Source organism: Nerophis ophidion, linkage group LG06 (genome assembly GCF_033978795.1).
Source record: "Nerophis ophidion isolate RoL-2023_Sa linkage group LG06, RoL_Noph_v1.0, whole genome shotgun sequence".
NCBI lineage: Eukaryota > Metazoa > Chordata > Actinopteri > Syngnathiformes > Syngnathidae > Nerophis > Nerophis ophidion.
In genome coordinates, this window is record NC_084616.1 from 34198888 (window position 1) to 34219899 (window position 21012).

The window sequence follows — 21012 nt, forward strand, 5'->3', positions numbered from 1 at the left end:
AACACAGCAAGTTTATGACTCACAACGTTACCCATGAGCCTCTTGGGGCGCCTGTCCTGTTCTGCTTTGACTGTGGATCTCTTAATAGGATTATCTATTCTCAGTCCTGCAAGAAGGCAGCGGCAGAGCATGTTGAAACGCAACCGTGACATACCTGTGAGTGACCTCTGAGGAAAGGCTCTCTGTGTGCATTTTCACATGTCAAGCAGTTAGGAACCTTCTTCCCGCGCAGCTATGCATCCTGAGGTGAGTTTAACATCCACCATGACTGAGCTCCAGGATTCATGTCACAGGATAACTTTCTCTCTCTCTCAGCCAGATGGAGAGACCAATGGCCGGGATGAGGTGACCATCTTTGACAGTGACGACAGCGACGAGGGTAAGTTTTATTCTCGGGCAGAAAGTTGATGTGACCAACTGTACTCTGTGTTGTGTTCTTGTTACAGAAAGCAGTCAGGAGGAGCCACCCACTCCTAAATGGAACGAGTTGTCCATCATAGAAAGAGTCGGCTTTAACAGGTGAACTCTGACATCCACAAAACAAAAAGTGTGGAAAATAACTTTTTATTGACTTCCATTCTCCTGCAATCCAACAGTGGGGAGATGTCAGAGACTGACTTGGAGGTAAGTCTTGTTTTTTTTTCTTACTGCACTCCCATCATATTTGCACATACTCTCACCGGCCACGACTTTAGCTATAATGCAAGGCTATATTCCTTTTCAGTATGTCAAAAAACTTGGCTCTCCGACATTAAAATACAGTAGCGCAGTAGGCCTGAGTATTCATTAAAAACAAGGCCGAGGTTTTATTTAACAAGTGTATTTAAAATATTTGGCCTTTGTGACGTAACACACAGTTTGAACAGTAACACTGTGTTTGAATATAGGAAAATGAAACACTGTACTCTATTCCAGCAACCTGAGGGTTCCAGGTTCGATCCCCACTCTGCATCTCTACAATATAATGCAAGGCTATATTCCTTTTGTGTGTTTAAGGGGGTCTCAAAAACTTGGCTTTCCATTCATCCATTTTCTACTGCTTGTCCCGTTCGGGGTCACGGGGGGTGCTGGCGCCTATCTCAGCTGCATTCGGCGGAAGGCGGGGTAGACCCTGGACAAGTCGCTACCTCATCACAGGGCCAACACAGATAGACAGACAACATTCACACTCACATTCACACACTAGGGCCAATTTAGTGTTACCAATCAACCTATCCCCAGGCGCATGTCTTTTGAAGTGGGAGGAAGCCGGAGTACCCGGAGGGAACCCACGCATTCACGGGGAGAACATGCAAACTCCACACAGAAAGATCCCGACCCGGGATTGAACCCGAGACTACTCAGGACCTTCGTATTGTGAGGCACATGCACTAACCCCTAATACAATAGCGCAGTAGGCCTGAGTATTCATTAAAAACAAGGTTGAGGTTTTATTTAACAAGTGTATTAGAAATATATTTGGTCACTGTGACATTACACACAGTTTGAACAGTAACACTGTACTATGTAAAGCGCTTTGAGTCACTAGAGAAAAGCGCTATATAAATGTATTTCACATTTATATGACAGGAGCGTGCTGTTGTTTTTAGGGACCTATTTGAGAAATACTTTTTACAGAGCTTTTACACTGCAGTTTTTAAAGACCTACTGCAAAATCGAGTCACTTTATTCGACCGGAGTACTTTGCGATATTTAGGGATCTACTTTAAAACACTACACAAAGATGCACAGCTGTTTTTAAGTATCTGTTGCAAAAACACTATTCAGAGATATTTTGTATGACATGATGAACACTCGGCTGTTTTTAAGGACTTACTAAAAAAACTCAAGTCAAAGGTCTTCTTTGTGACCAAATTCTCTGCTGTTTTTAAGGACCTACTGAAAAAGAAAGTTAGCCAAAGGTCTTCTATATCAGGGGTTCCCAAACTTTTGACTCGAGGGCCGCATTGGTTTAAAAAAAAACTTCCCCTGGAAGTTTATATACATATATATATATATATATATATATATATATATATATATATATATATATATATATATATATATATATATATATATATTAGGCTGTGAATCTTTGGGTGTCCCACGATTCGATTCAATATCGATTCTTGAGGTCACGATTCGTAAAATATATCGATTTTTTTTTTATTCGATTCGATTCTCGATTCAAAAACGATATTTTTCCGATTCAAAACGATTCTGTATTCGTTCAATACATACGATTTCAGCAGGATCTACCCCAGTCTGCTGACATGCCAGCAGAGTAGTAGATTTTTTTTAAAGAAAAGCTTGTATAATTGTAAAGGACAATGTTTTATCAACTGATTGCAATAATGTAAATTTGTTTGAATCATTAAACGAACCAAAAATATGAGATGCGATGCAAGTGTAAGCCACTGTGACACTATTGTTCTTTTTTATTATTTGTATAAATGTCTAATGATAATGTCAATGAGGGATTTTTAATCACTGCTATGCTGAAGTTATAATTAATATTGATACTGTTGTTGATAATATTCATTTTTGTTTCATTACTTTTGGTTTGTTCTGTGTTGTGTTTGTGTCTCCTCTCAATTGCTCTGTTTATTGCAGTTCTGAGTGTTGCTGGGTCAGGTTTGGTTTTGGAATTGGATTGCATTGTTATGGTATTATTGTGTAGTGGTTTGGATTGATTAATAAAAAATAAAATAAAAATAAAAATCGATTTAAAAATAATGAGAATCGATTCTGAATCGCACAACGTAAACGATTCGATTCGTATTCGAATCGATTTTTCCCCACAACCCTAATATATATATATATATATATATATATATATATATATATATATATAATATATATACATACATATGTGTGTACATATATATATATGTATGTGTGTATATATATACATATATATATATGTATGTATATATATACTTATATGTATGTGTGTATATATATATATATATATATATTAGGGTTGTGGGAAAAAATCGATTCGAATACGAATCGAATCATTTACGTTTACATTGTGCGAGGTTGCAGGTTCGATTCCCGCTTCCGCCATCCTAGTCACTGCCGTTGTGTCTTTGGGCAAGACATTTTACCCACCTGCTTCCAGTGCCACCCACACTGGTTTGAATGTAACTTAGATATTGGGTTTCACTATGTAAAGCGCTTTGAGTCACTAGAGAAAAAGCGCTATATAAAATATAATTCACTTCACAAATATAATTCACTATATATATATATATATATATATATATATATATATATATATATATATATACAATACATATATACACACAAACACACACACATATATATATATGTATATATATATATATATATATATATATATATATATATATATATATATATATATATATCTCCATATACATATACATATACATATATTCCGAGCGCAATGATGTCACGTTTTCGATATGAAAATGCATTTTTAGACAATATGAATTGCCTGAGCGGCTAGGAGACACCGAGAGTAACAAGCGGTAAAAAATGGATTAGAAAAGACAGATTTAATAAACAAAAAACAAAAAAACGCACCAAAATTTTAGGACTTTCTGCGGGCCAGATTTTTGGGACCCCTGATCTATATGATAAGAACGCTCCGCTGTTTTAAAGAATCCACTGCAAAAAGCCAAGACCAGTAGTTCTCAAACTTTTTTCCGCCAAAAACCACCTAAGAGAACACTTGGCTTTCCAAGTACCACCACAGTGACCAACTAGCTTAGTAGGTCTACATAATCATTAAAAACAAGGCAGAGGTTTTATTTCAGAAGTTTATTTAATATTTTCTGCCACTATAACATTACACACAGTTTGAACAGTAACACTGTGTGTACATTATTTGGCGTACCACAGTTTGAGAATCACTACTTTAGACAAAAATCATCCATATAACAGGAGAGCTCTGCTTTTTTCAGGACTTACTTCAAAACCCTAGTTGAGAGGTTTTGATGAAACAATACACAAAAGGATGATAACACTGAGTTTTAAAAAGATGTATTACTGTGAGTGATATCCTGTACTCCCCCACCACAGAACTCCTTCTCTCAGATTGCTATGGCCTTCAGCTGTGACCAGTACACCCTGAAGCAGAGACTGCAGGCGGAGGAGCACGCCCGCAACCTGGCTGAGGACAACATCCAGCTGGAGTTGTCCCGAGGCCGAGAGACCCTGGAGGTGCACCCCATGCACCATTATTAGCTTGTGGACAGAAACACGAAACTATAACATGCGGCTGTGCTTTCATAGGCACTTAAGGGATTGTGTCTGGACAGTAGGCGCAGTAAAATCTTGCAGAGGTTAGAGTTGTCCCTGGACATCCTGGCTGGAACCGTGGAACGCATCTCCAACACGGCTGAGGTGCTCGGAGCTGTGCACCAGGTACGCACACCTGGTCTGTTGTTGGCCGTCACAATTAACACAATATATAACTCATTCTTTTGTATGCATGTGTCATGAAATAATTGTTGTACTATTATTTAAAATATTTTAATATATAAATGTATCAATTGAATGATTTATTATTTTATAAGTGGCGACTTGTCCAGGGTGTACCCCACCTTCCGCCCGATTGTAGCTGAGATAGGCGCCAGCGCCCCCCGCGACCCCGAAAGGGAATAAGCGGTAGAAAATGGATGGATGGAAGTTTTTGAGCTTGCGGCCCAACTTTTCCACGAGGGAGGGGCTCAGAGCCCACTTAAATATTAACACTGAAATACTCTTGATTTTAAACATATTAAATCATTTGATCCAACCTACTTCCATTTTTACAACCTTGTCAAATAATGTGAAAGCATGTGTTAATCACAAAGATTATTATCAAGGCTTAGGTTGATTGATTGATTGATTGAGTTTTGATTGAAACTTTTATTAGTAGATTGCACAGTACAGTACATATTCCGTACAATTGACCACTAAATATAAACGGAATAGAATGATTCATATTCAGTTGAATGCACTACAAAGAAAACATATTTGATGATCGAACTCATAAACTTTTTTTTTTTTTGCAAATAATAATTAACTTAGAATTTCTTGGCTGCAACACGTTCCAAAGTAGTTAGGAAAGAGCATGTTAACCACTGTGTTACATCTCCTTTTGTTTTAAAAACACTCAATAAACGTTTTGGGAATTGAGCAAACTATTTGTTGAAGCTCTGAAAGTGGAATTCTTTCTCATTCTTGTTTTTTGAAGAGCTTTAGTCGTTCAACAGTCCGGGGTCTCCGCTGTCATATTTTACGCTTCATAAGGCGCCACATATTTTCAATGGGAGACAGGTCTGGACTGCAGGCGGGCCAGGAAAGTACCCGCACTCTTTTACTACGAAGCCACGCTGTTGCAACACGTGGCTTGGCATTGTCTTGCTGAAATAAGCAGGGGCATCCATGATAACGTTGCTTGGATGACCACATATGTTGCTGCAAAACCTGTATGAACCATTCAGCATTAATGGTGCCTTCACAGATGTGTAAGTTACCCATGCCTTGGGCACTAATACACCCCCATACCATCACAGATGCTGGCTTTTGAACTTTGCGCCTATAACAATCCGGATGGTTATTTTCCTCTTTGTTCCGGAGGACACCACGTCCACAGTTTACAAATATAATTTGAAATGTGGACTCGTCAGACCACAGAACACTTTTCCACTTTGCATCAGTCCATCTTAGATGAGCTCGGGCCCAGTGAAGACAGCGGCGTTCCTTGGTGTTGTTGATAAATGGGTTTTGCTTTGCACAGTAGAGTTTTAACTTGCACTTACAGATGTAGCAACCAACTGTAGTTACTGTCAGTGGTTTTATGAAGTGTTCCTGAGCCCAAGTGGTGATATCCTTTACACACTGATGTCAGTTTTTGATGCCGTACCGCCTGAGGGATTAAAAGTCCGTAATATCATCGCTTACGTGCAGTGATTTCTCCAGATTCTCTGAACCTTTTGATGATTTTACAGACCGTATATGGCAAAATCCCTAAATTCCTTGCAATAGCTCGTTGAGAAATGTTATTCTAAAACTGTTTGACAATTTGCTTACAAAGTGGTGACCCTCACTCCATCCTTGTTTGTGAATTACTGAGCATTTCACGGAAACTGCTTTTATACACAATCATGGCACCCACCTGTTCCTAATTAGCCTGCACACCTGTGGGATGATCCAAATAAGTGTTTGATGAGCATTTCTCAACTTTATTAGTATTTATTGCCACCTTTCCCAACTTCTTTGGCACGTGTTGCTGGCATCAAATTCTAAAGTTAATGATTATTTGGAAAAAAAAAAAATGTTTATCAGTTTGAACAACAAATATGTTGTCTTTGTAGCATATTCAACTGAATATGGGTTGAAAATGATTTGCAAATCATTGTATTCCGTTTATATTTACATCTAACACAATTTCCCAACTCATATGGAAACGGGGGTTTTTATATTGTCTTTATATTCCAGCAAGTTAATCCAATTTTTGGGGGGAATTGAGGAGATTATTATGATGCGTTCAAGAGTCTTACGGCCTGAGGGAAGAAGCTGGAGGTTCTGCTTTGGAGGCTACGGAACCTCTTTGGAGGAGCTTTCGAATTTCAATGAAGTGGGACAGCCTTGGCGCAGCGTTGTGACGTAAGCAGCCTTCAAATTGGCCCTTTGAAGGATGTAGACCCTAAATTGGGACACTGCTATTACTTCAGCTTCAAACTTATTCTGTTTGTTGGATTTTGTCAATCCTAAGTAGTTCTGGGTTCAATCCCGGGCTCGGGATCTTTCTGTGTGGAGTTTGCATGTCCTCCCCGTGAACGCGTGGGTTCTCTCCGGGTGCTCCGGCTTCCTCCCACCTCCAAAGACATGCACCTGGGGATAGGTTGATTGGCTACACTAAATTGGCCCTAGTGTGTGAATGTGAGTGTGAATGTTGTCTGTCTATCTGTGTTGGCCCTGCGATGAGGTAGCGACTTGTCCAGGGTGTACACCGCCTTCCACCCGATTGTAGCTGAGATAGGCACCAGCGTCCCCCGTGATCCCAAAAGGGAATAAGCGGTAGGAAATGGATGGATGGATGGATATTGTCATGACTGCCACCAGTGGTGGAAAAGTGTATTACAAGGGAGTAATGCTGCAGCCCATAAGGACCACAGCTGAGAAATAAGAAGATATTTTTTGGCAACCCAACAATGGCTAAAAAATAATGGCATAACCCACACCACTATTGTGCTGTACTCGTAAACATCATGCAATGATTTCCAGATCCAGCAGATAGCATTGTTTGTATTTCTTTCCAACGTCTATCCATCCATTTAAAATTTGCAGGAGTAATTTGGTTTTCATCCGTATATTGCAGCGTTTTGGACTCACGCGTCCTCTCCTTGTGTCCAACAGGAGGCGCGTGTAAGTCGTGCAGTGGAGCTGATGGTGGCTCACGTGGACAATGTGAGGAGGCGGCTGGACCGACACGAGGCGGAGCTGGACGAGGCCAAGAAGATGATCCTGCTGCAGAATTCCTGCAGAAGCACCGTGGAACCAGGCGCACCTTTAGGTGACTTTGTAACTTTTATCAGCATGTTTGTCTACAATGTTTGACTTGACCCCTGGTCACCCCCTGCCCTATAGATCCAGATGACTGTGATGGCTGGAAGAAAAGCTTTCAGCAGGTATAAAAGTACATTTTAATCATAAAGCATGTTGGCGCTCGCTCGCTGACGTCTGTCAAATTCAAACCTTTCTCTTTGCTAGAACGGCAGTCGCCGCAGAGTCAGTATGTCGTTAATTCCAAGTGAAATCCTGGTGAGTAATCACTCTTTACTTAGACTATAGGGTGTCCCGACTCTACACAGAAGGGCCGCAACTTCACTATGTGCGGAATCCAATTCAATGTAGGATACAGTACACTGATAACACTCAGTGTTTAAAAACAAGAATTAAATACAACAAAAATTAGGGGTATTTTATTTGAACTAAGCAAAATTATCTGCCAATAGAACAAGAAAATGTGGCTTGTCAAGACTTTCCAAAACAAGTAAAATTAGATAACCTCAATGAACCCAAAAATACCTCAAAATAAGTATATTCTCACTAAAATCAAGTGTATTCCTATATGAGTATGTATTTTCTATTGTTTTGTTGAAAATAAAACAGAAAAGTCCTTTTGGCTGTCATCTGTTTAATTATGCGACACAAATGTCCCAAAGTCATGATTTTTTTTTTATGCTTGAAATAAGAAATTATTACTTTAAAAAAGCAGTTTTATACACAATAAAACCCAAATTTTTTGTGTGTGCTGCACGAGACAAGCTGCACTTACTGTGCTCAAGATACCAAAAAATGCGTACTTCAAGAAGTTTTTTTTTAGATATAGGAGATATATTATTATTATATTTTCTAAATGAAAAAGTGAACGCTATATTAAAAAAAAAGCCAGCCAACATCAAAAAAGCAGCAATTGATTTTGTTTTAATCTGCCCCTTAACTTACCCAGCATGCAGCTGTAACATTATAAAAGGATGTTGCTGAATAGACAACATGCACAATATTTTCTATTTATGAAAGACTATGCAGATATATTGATACACATACACTGCAAAAAGTCAGTGTTCAAAAAATAAATTAAAAAAAGACCAACATTTGGGGTATTTTACTTGAACTAAGCAAAATGATCTGCCAATAGAACAAGAAAATTCGGCTTGTCTTGCAAGAATTTCCAAAACAAGTAAAATTAGCTAACCTCAATGAACCCAAAATACCTTAAAATAAGTATATTCTAACTAATAACAAGTGTATTTTTCTTGATAGAAAAAAAGAGAACTTTTTGCACAATATGTTGAAAAATATTCCTAAATCAAATAAATGCTAGTGCCATTAACTTGACATAATGATAAGCGCTCGGCATCATGATTTTCTTTTCATGCTTGAAGTAAGAAATGATTACTTTGAAAAAACAGTTTAATACTTATGAGTGTTGATGACACAGCTTTGCAACAGTTGATATTCTAGTTTCAAGCATGTTTTACTCAATAAAGGTCATAAAATCTCAGCATCAAGCTGTAATAACTTACCGAGATCATTTAGGACCAAAACCCTTAAAACAAGTAAAACACTAACATAAAATCTGCTTAGTGAGAACATTTATTTTATCAGACAAATTATAATATCACCCTTATTTGAGGTATTTAATCTTAGATTTTAGTTTTTGCAGTGTACATACTGTACTGTAGAGTTCAAATTTGAATGACATTAAAAAGGAAGTCTAAGTCTATACTAAGCATGTGGTTCTAAAACTTATTTCACTAAGTACCGCTTCAGAAAACACTTGGCTCTCCAAGTACCAACCATGATGACCAACATTAAAATACAGTAGCGCAGTAGGCCTGAGTATTTCAGAATCAGAATCAGAAAAACTTTATTAATCCCCGAGGGTTTGATTGATTTAAACTTTTATTAGTAGATTGCACAGTTCTGTACATATTCCGTACAATTGACCATTAAATGGTAACACCCGAATAAGTTTTTCAACTTGTTTAAGTCGGGGTCCACGTTATTAAGATTTTCAGCACAATCCCATTCAAGAGCAGGCAAACATTACAGGGAGACAGAACAGGATCGCCAACTTCTGGTGCCCCTTACTAAAAAGGTGAGAAACAAGTAAACAGAGGGGATGAGACAGAAAATGTTTTTAGTCTAACCCTGGGCCCCTGGAGAAGGGGTCCAAACTGAGGCCAAGCACACATAAGCATGTGTGTAAGAAGGAAACATTAAAGAACGCAAAGGACATTAAATACATTAAAAGAGCAGAGCTGATGCAAACAGCTACAAAAGTAAAACAACAACAAAAAAATGTGATTAAATATAGAAAACAATGCATAAATTGTATTCAACAGGCTTATTCAATATATTTGGCCACTGTAACATTACACAGCGTTTGAACAGTCACACTGTGTTTGAATATTGGAAAATAAAACAACGTACATACATAATGAATCACATCTTTGTCGTCCCACGAGTTATACGCCTACCACCGTTTGAGTATCACTGCACTAAGCTTTTATAGAAAACATTGATATTTCAGCTTTGTCTTATTGGTGACAAAGCCAACACAATCATATCTTATAATATCTTATTATCTAGTCATTTCCGTTTTGTACAATATGGAAAAGGCTAAACTGTGTAGAAATTTTTATTCATAATTGAATCACTTGTTTATTTTTCAACAAGTTTTTTGTTATTTTTATATCTTTTTTCCCAAATAGTTCAAGAAAGACCACTACAAATGAGCAATATTTTGCACCGTTATACAATTTAATAAATCAGAAACTGATGACATTGTGCTGTATTTTCCTTCTTTATCACTTTTTTCCAACCAAAAATGCTTTGCTCTGATTAGGGGGTACTTGAATTAAAAAAATGTTCGGGATACCTTCAAGTACCCCCAGGGGTACGTGTACCCCCATTTGAGAACCACTTCCATAATATATACAGGCTCACTAAGTCTCATCTTAATTAGTGTACCTAATAAAGTGGTTAAGTAGATGTGTTTTTTTTTTTTCATGGTAGCCTGTCCAGAAGAAGGGAAAGAGAGAGTCCAAGAAGCGAGCCTCTCATGGAGAAGACAAGACAAGCAGGAAGTCCTCCCCTGCCTGCCCGTCTCCTACCCTGAGCTCTGAGTCCAACTGCAGCGCCGTGACCAAGGAGGACAACTCTCCAGTGGAGGACAGGTGACATGACCATGTGCTTGTTGTCCACTTCCTCCACTCATTTCTCCTTTCATCTTTTTCCTCATTTCCAGGACGCATGATCCAGATGAAAATGTGTCCCACGTCGCTGCTATGGTTCCGTCAGATGCGCTTCCCCACCCCACGTCTACTCCCATCCCAGAATGCTCTGTCCCACCCAAACCAGCAGCCGGCACAAAGGCACACGACAACAGGTATTGGAATAAATAGTCCCATCACAGGTGTGACTCTAATGATACATTCCTAGCAATTTACACCCCTATTTAACAATGTTGAGTTAAAGTACCAATGGACTGTCTGAAGCTTAAACTACAAACAAAGTGGTTTTAGTACGAAAGTTGTATTTACCCAATATCAAAAAGTACAGGTTGGATTAAATTGCCCATGCAAACAGACATCGTCCTTCCGGAGAGACGTGGATGATCGAAATCAAGCGAATCCTATCAAATATTGGTCCACTCGCTTTTTATATGTTTTCCTCATGTGTCAAGGTCTAGTTGTTTTGCAACTGCTGGCTCCAAACAATCGTGGATCTCTTAGTCATAACAAACAGTCATAGCATTTCTTAGAATGTCAGAACGACCACAAACTGAACTTCCCCCCACATATGATCCCTTGGTTCTGAATAGAAAAACAGAAAAGAGCAGACCTCTTAAAGCTTTTTGACAGATTTTCTTTTAGGATTTCAACAGACACAAAATATGGTATAAAAGTCAGAAATTCCACTACAATTGTCACACACACACTAGGTGTGGTGAAATGTATCCTCTGCATTCAACCCATCCCCTTGTTCACCCCCTGGGAGGTGAGGGGAGCAGTGGGCAGCAGCGGTGTCGCGCCCGGAAATCATTTATGGTGATTTAACCCCCAATTCCAACCCTTGATGCTGACTGCCAAGCAGGGAGGTAATGGGTCCCATTTTTTATAGTCTTTGGTATGACTCGGCCGGGGTTTGAACTCACAACCTACCGCTCTCAGGGTGGACACTCTAACCACTAGGCCACTGAATAGGTGTGTTTAATTATTTCACTAGTCGGGTTGTCACAATGCCAGAATTTCACTAATCGATACAGTACCTAGGAATTTCCATGATTACAGATACCACACTTTGCCTTCCTGGTAAAAGAAGCAGACTAGTTGTGTTCAATATGTTGCCGAATGATGAAAGAGTGTCTTTCAGCTGTTTTCTGAGCACTGTGGCAATGCACACTCCCTGGGCTTGTGATGGCGGATTTTGTGGAGGTGAATACTTTTGTGATCAATTATATTTAATTACCAAAGAAATTTATGATGCAACTCACACCTGTCTTTCACTTCTAATATGTACCTCTTACCAACTCAGTGGCCTTGTGGTTAGAGTGTCCACCCTGAGATGGTGAGTTCATGATGGTGAGACTATAAAAATGGGACCCATTACCTTCCTTTTTTTTTTTTTTTTTTTTTTTACCATTAATTGATTAATGTGGGGGGGGAGACCCTGCCCCAAGTGGAGGAGTTCAAGTATCTAGGAGTCTTGTTCACGAGTGAGGGAAGAGTTGATCGTGAGATCGACAGGCGGATCGGTGCGGCGTCTTCAGTAATGCGGACGTTGTACCGGTCCGTTGTGGTGAAGAAGGAGCTGAGCCGGAAGGCAAAGCTCTCAATTTACCGGTCGATCTACGTTCCCATCCTCACCTATGGTCATTAGCTTTGGGTCATGACCGAAAGGATAAGATCACGGGTACAAGCGGCCGAAATGAGTTTCCTCCGCCGTGTGGCGGGGCTCTCCCTTAGAGATAGGGTGAGAAGCTCTGCCATCCGGGAAGAACTCAAAGTAAAGCCGCTGCTCCTTCACATCGAGAGGAGCCAGATGAGGTGGTTCGGGCATCTGGTCAGGATGCCACCCGAACGCCTCCCTAGGGAGGTGTTTAGGGCACGTCCAACCGGTAGGAGGCCACGGGGAAGACCCAGGACACGTTGGGAAGACTATGTCTCCCGGCTGGCCTGGGAACGCCTCGGGATCCCCCGGGAAGAGCTAGACGAAGTGGCTGGGGAGAGGGAAGTCTGGGTTTCCCTGCTTAGGCTGTTGCCCCCGCGACCCGACCTCGGATAAGCGGAAGATGATGGATGGATGGATGGATGGATGATTAATGTGGACCCCAACTTAAACAAGTTAAAAACTTATTCGGGTGTTACCATTTAGTGGTCAATTGTATGGAATATGTACTCTACTGTGCAATCTACTAATCAAAGTCTCAACCAATCAATCTTTGGCATGATAAATAAATAAATAATAAATGGGTTGTACTTGTATAGCGCTTTTCTACCTTCAAGGTACTCAAAGCGCTTTGACACTACTTCCACATTTACCCATTCACACACACATTCACACACTGATGGAGGGAGCTGCCGTGCAAGGCGCTAACCAGCACCCATCAGGAGCAAGGGTGAAGTGTCTTGCTCAAGGACACAACGGACGTGGCGAGGTTGGTACTAGGTGGGGATTGAACCAGGGACCCACGGGTTGCACACGGCCACTCTTCCACTGCGCCACACCGTCCCCATCACTGCATCAAAGATTGGAATTGGGGGTTAAATCCCCAAAAGATTTCAGAGTGTGGCCACCGCTGCCCCTCACTGCTCCCCTCACCTCCCAGGGGGTGGAACAATGCAGAGAGTAATTTCACCACATCTAGTTTGTGTTTGACTATCAGTGGTACTTTAACTTTTTTTTTAACTTTACTTCTACTCACTATAACTTTTTTTTAACTTTACCTCTACTCACTAAATACAGCGGCAAGTCGCTAAGTCGCAGTTAATTTCTGCTACATCTTATTCTCTAAGTGAGATTTCAAAAAGTTTTTTTCAACCAAGCTTAAGGGACACTAGTTAAAAAAAAAGCCCACATGACAAAAAAGTTGGGACCTAAAATAGAACCTTGAGGAACACTACTGGCATAACTAAAGAAGTTGTAGATGCATCTGACATAAACAAGCGACAGCAACACCTTAGTTACGAAAATATATTGTAAGTGCTAAAAGAGAGAGGACTTAAAGGGATGCGTACAGGGACGCCTCAGTTATGTCAATCACATGTTTGGGCCCCGGTGTTCTATGTTTGCGATGTTAAAATGTCAAGGCAAGGATTGGCCAATGTGTTCAAATTCCATTCTAGTAGTTTAAGGAATTTGCTGCAAAAATCTCCCAAGTTTTGAACTGAACTCGCTGGGCGGGTATGATGTCATTCCTGAGCAGGATTCACTAATTCACTAATGAAGGCACAGTAATTAAATGTTAAAAAAAACAACAACTCCATGTGGTAAAACCTGACGGTCTCTGACTGCGTCAATCCAAGTACAGACACTTTCTTTGTAAACATTTTTTAGATACATCGCTTGTCCGGGATCGGATTTTGAACGTGCAGGTGTGCTTACTGTAATGTTGCGTTGAAATCTGCCAACTTATTTCAGGAGCACCTTGGACACGACAAGACACAGGAACAAAAGCAAAGCGTCTTTATCGAAGAAAAAAACTGACAAGGAGAAAAAAAGGGCAAACATCCACCGGCGAATCTCTGTCAACACGTAAGCAGTTTTTTCTTTTTTGGTTTGACAATTCCTTCTTTCTTCAAAAAGTATGACAATGTGTATTTGTCCTCCTCAGCAATGTATCACCGTGGAGGCGATGCTGGTTTCATCATTGTCGCTGGCTTCTTTTCTGCGTCTGTGTGCTTCTCTCTGTCATAACCTGGATTTCCGTCCTGTGGATGTTTCACGATGATGCACCCCAGCCTTGACATCCGAATCTGGATGCTGTGATCCTCCGAAAGAAACTATGAGTGAGTCTGGGATAGGGTTGTACGGTATACAGGTACTGATAAAGTACCGCCATACTAAAATAATTGAAATCGGTACTATACTACCTTTGAAAGGTACCGGTACCGAATGCTGCTGTGCGGTGGTGACTACAGATGCATGATGTTGAGTGTGTCAAAACACACACACAAAGTACATACAAGCAATAACATCGTGGAGTGGTAGAGTGGCAAAACCGACAATTGTGTTGGTTAGAAAAAGAGTGTGCGCAAAGCGCAAAATTGAGGTATTTGGGCTTCAAAACTAACAATAAAAGTGAAGCATTAAACAGGGCTGCCAGTGTTACTTTAAAATATGCCTCGCAATGTGACAATTAGTATTACCACCCTTGCTTCAAACTTAGGTCAACATTTACATAACAAACATTCAGATCTGCACAAGGAGTCATACTTGCCAACCTTGAGACCTCCGAATTCGGGAGGTGGTGAGGCGGGGGCGTGGTAAGAGGGGAGGAGTATATTTACAGCTAGAATTCACCAAGTCAAGTGTTTCATATATACTTGACTTTTAGTGAATTCTATCTCTCTCTCTCTCTTTATATATATATATATATATGTATATATAAATAAGAGAAATACCTGAATTTTAGTGTTCATTTATTTACACATATACACACATAACACTCATTTACTCATTGTTGAGTTAAGGGTTGAATTGTCCAGCCTTGTTCTATTCTCTGTCACTATTTTCTTTTAACCATGCTGAACACCCTCTCTGATGATGCATTGCTGTGTGGCACGCACAAAAGTGCTTTCATCAAATGCACTAGAGTCTGGAATCTTCCATCTCTCCCTAGCATGGCCCAAATCCGGTCAATCTTTGCTTCCTGAGGAAGATCTTCAGTGCCAAGCACTTGGTAGTCCACTACATCTTCCCGGAGGCTATCCAGGTCCAATCGCTGCTGCGGCCTGGTACTTACAAGCGTATTTCTTCATCTTACTCGGCGCCATGGCTGTATCTTCCTCGTTCTTCTGCTTCGTCTCCTTGTTGTGTGCGCAGTTGTGCACTGCACTCTCTAAAAGCCGTAGATGTTATTGTCACATAAGCAAGTACAGTAGATGGCAGTATTGTCCTGTTTAAGAGTGTCACAACATTGCTGTTTACGGCAGACGAACTGCTTCACGGTGGACGAAAACGTGACTGCTGTTGTTGTGTGTTGTTACCGTGCCGGGAGGACGTTAATGAAACTGCCTAACAGTAAACCCACATAAGAAACCAAGAACTTGCCCTCGATCATTCTACAGTTATAACGTCATTGGGCAGGCACGCTATTTATATTGTGGGAAAGCGGACGTGAAAACAGGCTGTCGACACGTCACTCAGGTTCGCATTGGAGCTGGAGGGGGTGTGGCCTCCAGCTCCGCCTAAATTTCGGGAGAAAATTTGTCCCGGGAGGTTTTCGAGAGAGGCGCTGAATTTCGGGAGTCTCCCGGAAAATCCACAAGGGTTGGCAAGTATGCAAGGAGTTATAAAAAGTAACAGGTAATAATGTAGTTGTTAAACCTGTCCTGCTGTTTAGCTCCGGTGCAGACCGTAGTCGAGGAGCACAGGGCAGACATTTCTTTCAGGGCGGATGTTTTCATCTGGGGTAAACTTCGCTTTACCCACCAATGGGTCTGCTAAGCTCCGCTTTCCGGTCAGAATTCGAGGCCGCCGATTCATGCGCAATGCACGCGCTCCCTCTCTCTCTCTTTACTCGCTCTGTGACGTCACCAGCTTCTTTGTTGTGCACATGTAGATAGTAGACGCTGACACAGCTGATTGGCTTGATGCCAAATATTAGCAGAATTAGGACCGCCCATCTAGCGTTAACTAATGCTAATTGCTACAATTTGTGTTTTATCTGTAACAAATGTGTGTTTTACCTGCTACATGGCTTATCTGTGTACTTTTATCCATAGTTTTGTTCTTAGTACTTACAAATAATTGTATTTTTCTTAAAGCACAGACCAGGAATGGCAACCATAAATCATGAATAATTAAATATATTGTCAGTAACATTTTATGTTCTATTCTAACCTAATCCTTGACTATAGTAGGCCATATGTAATATGGAAAAGCCCAATGTGTTTACTGCCTTTTTTAATTCGTATTTTAACCTTATATTATTTTTCTTTGAGTGCAATAGGAAACATATGTTTTATGTATTGTAAGATTTTCTGATAAAATAAAGCCAATATTGACATTTTTCAAAGTTCCCTTTATTTGGAGAAGTATCAAATTTTGGTACCGGTACCAAATATATTGGTATCAGGACAACCCTAGTCCAGGAGGTTTTGGTGGCAAAGTATTAAACCTTTTAATGTAAAAAAAGCTTTGGTTTTAATGTTCTCAATTGAATAAAAACCTCACAATGCAATGTTAATTTGCACATTATTTACTATAAATATAGAAAACAATACAATCACCTGGTTAGTTGGTAACATTCTGCAGTGGAAACAGTCATCAAGTCACTCTTAAAGGCATCAAGGAAGAATAGTTCATGATTCATTCATGAATTGTTCAAATCTGAACTATGTAGTAGAAAAAGCAACACATTTAGTAGTCTTGATGTTTAGAGCAATACTCTTTAAATAGTGGATAAATATTAAAATTATATTAGGAATGGAGAAGCAATCATTGTGCAAAATGTGTGTTTTCCATCAAACGATGTGACACCTCCTTCTAATTGCATCGATTCACCTCACATTTTTTTTATTTCTATAAAAAAGGATCTACTCAGAATAAAAACATTTTAAATAAATAATATTGGCATGTAGCCTTACGTTAAGTTTTAAATTATATGATAAAAAGGGTGAGGTATCTACCGTACTGTAGGTCCGCATTGTCTGCATCGACGTATCATTCTCATAGAGAGTCCAAGTACTTGAATAATTACAGCCTAAATGATAGACAATAAAGAAAGTGGTAGCATAGATCTAATAAACACGCTATGGAGTCATGGCTACACCTGGCTCACAATTTCTGCATCCTCTGCCACAAACCACTGGACTGGGGTTCCATCTGCAGCTCTCTGGAGGACCAGATTACCAGAACCCTGCAAGAACACAACAGAAGACGTTGATCTAGTGCAATTACATTAAAACGCATGCTTTAATGCCCATTTTCTTAAAATGCAGCAACAAGCATTTATGAGAGGCGAGGTGGTAACTGGAGATGGTCTTCTAATGCAGTGTTTCTCAAATGGGGGTACGCGTACCCCTGGGGGTACATGAGATTTTCTTTTTTTAAATATTCTAAAAATAGCAACAATTCAAAAATCCTTTATAAATATATTTATTGAATAATAATTCAACAAAATATGAATGTAAGTTCATAAACTGTGAAAAGAAATGCAATATTTAGTGTTGACAGCTACTTTTTTTGTGGACATGTTTCCTAAATATTTTTTTCAACCAAAACTGCTTTGCTCTGAATAGGGGGTACTTGAATTAAAAAAAATGTTCACGGGGGTAGGTACGAAACTGAAAAAATGTTGAGAACCACTGTTCTAATGTTTCGCTAAGCATTTCTAAATTAAATTAGAAGGGCATTATGCATTACAAATGCATTACTGTATCATAGAAATATAGAAATGCATTTTCTATGTATCAAAAACACCTCACCTCTAATAAATTATTGCTACTTTCCAGTAGTACTAGATATCGTCATTAAGTTGCAAAGTGTGTGTTACATGTTAAGATGAACTGTATTTAATATATACATATATATTTTTCAATTTTTTTTCAATGTTAACCCTCTAAGGACATTCGATTCCAATTATGTTTAAGCTTAAACAGGACGTAAAAGTTCTTAATTTTCAAAATTATGGGTTTAAATAAATTATTTGTATTTTGGTGTCAACATATTTTGTATTCATATTTATTCATTCCTAAACAAAATGTATCTTTTACATTTGGAGTTTTCTGAAGACCTCTTGATCAGATATTGTCACAGGTTTATGGATAATTATAATCATTGAATAATGTGACATTAATTGTTTAAAAGGCCTTTCCACAAGTTAAAAAAAATAGTAAATTAATATTAAGTGTTTGATATTTTTGTTCAGAGCTGAAGTTTACTGGGAAATTTGAGCAAAAAAAGGTAGAAAAAAGTATTATTCTCAAATATTTTTATGCTAAAATAAAACCATTAAAAATGTTCCTTAGTACTTAATTTTAAAAAGTACGCACTAAATAAAATAAAAAAAACACCCCTCAGAGGGTTCTGTGAGTGTGTATGTGGATTTGTGATAAAACAATTTCATTTAATTTTTTAAATGATGTACTAAATACAAATGTTAATTGTTTTACTGCAACAATTCTTATTCAGTACTTGTTTTTTAAAAAAAAATAATGGACTAAATGAAAATGGTCAAAACAACAAAAATTGTAAATTATTTAATTTGGCATAGACATTTTTTAGATTCATGTTTATGTTTTACTTGCTTTCTCTTTTTTTTTGCTTCCACCCTAAACAAATCACTGCTTGTGTCCTGGAAATAAACATTTTAACATTTGAACTCTCTCAAAAAATATCATGCAAAAAGGAGTAATACAACAAGTTGTGGCCAAGAATACAGTAGAGAGGTACTGAAAGGACAAAAAAAAGTCAGCTTTTGTCCCTGAGGGTTAAGTGTCACTATTTATGTGAAAATACATGATTCAATATTAATAGTATTACTGATATTATGTAATTAAATGTTTCATATAAACCTCAGTTATTCAAAATAATACAGTGATGTAATAACAAAACATGCAAACATACAATCCGAATAAATAAACAAAATAATGACTACATTCATGGTATGGTATGGTACTGTGCACTAGAAAACCATGAACTTGGTATTTATATAGGTTTTTTTAAATACCTTTTTTGCCACTAATAAATAATACAGCTCATCGATAATATAATTTGTGTACTAACCTGATGGAATGGCGGCATGTGTGGTGAAGTGGGGCTCTTGACCCCCATAGGGCTCTGCTGCTCCACCAAGTTCGGGTTCTGACTACGTTGGTGCCAGGACTTGAGCTCCTCTGACACCACCTCCCTGGGCATGGCACGGATGGCGTGGTTGGGGTACTCCTTCAGCGAGGGCGTTCGCACCACACTGGTGTAAGGAGGCGGCAGTTTGGGTGTTGACACCTGCTCCTGCCAGGGTCTTTGCTGCGGGATGCTGCGCGTGACAGGTGGAGAGGACACAAAACGCTTGCCCAGGTCTTGAGGTGAAAGCGGGGTACAAGCCCTGAGCTGAGGCTGGTTGCTGTTGTTTTTGGGTAAGTCGCACGGCAGCACTTTTTTGGGCGCTCCAAAGTGGAAGCCATAAGGCGGAGGGCAAAGCTTGGGGATCTCCGTGGATCCCTCCCTGCCTGGCGAGCTCAGGTAGGACGAAGACGAGTGCTCGGAGCTGCTGTCCTCAGAACTGGACTGGTACGGCCGCATGGGAGAGGACTCCGGAGACAGCACAATAAAGTCGGCTGCGCAGCGTCGCAGGGGCAGACGGCTTGGCCCTTTGAGGTTCTCCAGTCCCAGGCGCTCCTTGTCCGTGGCAGGCTTACTCTTAGGAAGCCTGGGAAGACGCACTCGCATAAATAATTTTGCACATTATTTATATCTAGCGCATATTTTGTGTGATTTGTGCACCTGAAGGATTGAGAGTACTGACGGCGCACGTGCAGCTCTGGGGTGGACGGGGCGCTGGTGGAGTGCTGGTGACGAAGGGCTGAGTTCTTGATGAACTGAGAGAGAGGAATTCTGTTGGTGTCTGCCGAGACCCGAGTTCCTGCTGGACTACTGGAAACAAAATTACATTAGACAAGGACGTATAAAACATATGGACAAACGCTTGGAAACACCTTGTCACTAACCCTCGTGTATTCCTCATGTGATAATTAAAAAAAAAAAATCACTATTGCAACAGTGTTAAAATAGGATATAAACAAAGTATACAAACTTTCTCTTAAAGGGGACACATTACGAAAAAACCATCAGACTTGATAATATGTTCCTTGACTGCACTTAAATGTAGAATATATTTATATTATTCATATATTATATATATAATATTTTATATATATTATATTATTACTATTATAATTTATTGTGAGCAAACTGTGGTGCTGAATTTCCCCCAGGGATCAATAAAGTACTTTCTATTCTATTCTATCTATATGGTAAATCCAATGTAAATTAGCATCGAGCTTGCGCATTTTGGAAACATTCCAGTGTTTTCTATCAGGCATGCTTGCTTTATCGGCATACACAATGGTAACGTTACCTAGAGGCAGTTTGGCTGACTCTGCCCTGAATGATTGTTTCCTCGCCAAGTGTTTGAGTCTGCAACCGAACGTGGCGTCGAGAGCAACACAAATGGCGAACTATGGCACTGTTTGATTTTACGTGAATCGATAGTACAGACAGAATTTTGTCGGTGCCTATAAAATTACTACATTTGGTGCC

At 39.5% G+C, this 21012-nt stretch overlaps 2 protein-coding genes across 9 annotated transcripts in view; one reads left to right on the top strand and one right to left on the bottom strand.

Moving 5' to 3' along the window:
• Positions 1–21012, top strand: part of si:ch211-163l21.11 (inositol 1,4,5-triphosphate receptor associated 2) — a 21839-nt gene continuing 827 nt past the window's right edge. The window contains exons 1-14 of one of the 4 annotated variants that reach the window (XM_061903513.1): positions 1–246; positions 316–379; positions 447–519; positions 597–624; positions 4048–4188; positions 4261–4392; positions 7375–7531; positions 7606–7646; positions 7729–7779; positions 10543–10703; positions 10775–10915; positions 14170–14283; positions 14363–14537; positions 19530–20063. In XM_061903513.1, the coding sequence (XP_061759497.1) occupies positions 235–246; positions 316–379; positions 447–519; positions 597–624; positions 4048–4188; positions 4261–4392; positions 7375–7531; positions 7606–7646; positions 7729–7779; positions 10543–10703; positions 10775–10915; positions 14170–14283; positions 14363–14495 (1248 nt within the window). In that variant the 5' untranslated portion in view covers positions 1–234 and the 3' untranslated portion in view covers positions 14496–14537; positions 19530–20063. Of the gene's footprint in view, positions 247–315; positions 380–446; positions 520–596; positions 625–4047; positions 4189–4260; positions 4393–7374; positions 7532–7605; positions 7647–7728; positions 7780–10542; positions 10704–10774; positions 10916–14169; positions 14284–14362; positions 20064–21012 lie in introns of those variants that run through there. The other 3 variants (XM_061903514.1, XM_061903512.1, XM_061903515.1) reach the window with 3 other exon arrangements.
• Positions 16754–21012, bottom strand: part of inavaa (innate immunity activator a) — a 19867-nt gene continuing 15608 nt past the window's right edge. For 4 of the 5 annotated variants that reach the window (XM_061903507.1, XM_061903508.1, XM_061903510.1 and 1 more), the window contains exons 8-10: positions 20197–20346; positions 19480–20122; positions 16754–17611 (exon numbers count right to left, since the gene is read on the bottom strand). In XM_061903507.1, the coding sequence (XP_061759491.1) occupies positions 17519–17611; positions 19480–20122; positions 20197–20346 (886 nt within the window). In that variant the 3' untranslated portion in view covers positions 16754–17518. The remainder of the gene's footprint in view (positions 17612–19479; positions 20123–20196; positions 20347–21012) is intronic. The other variant, XM_061903511.1, reaches the window with a different exon arrangement.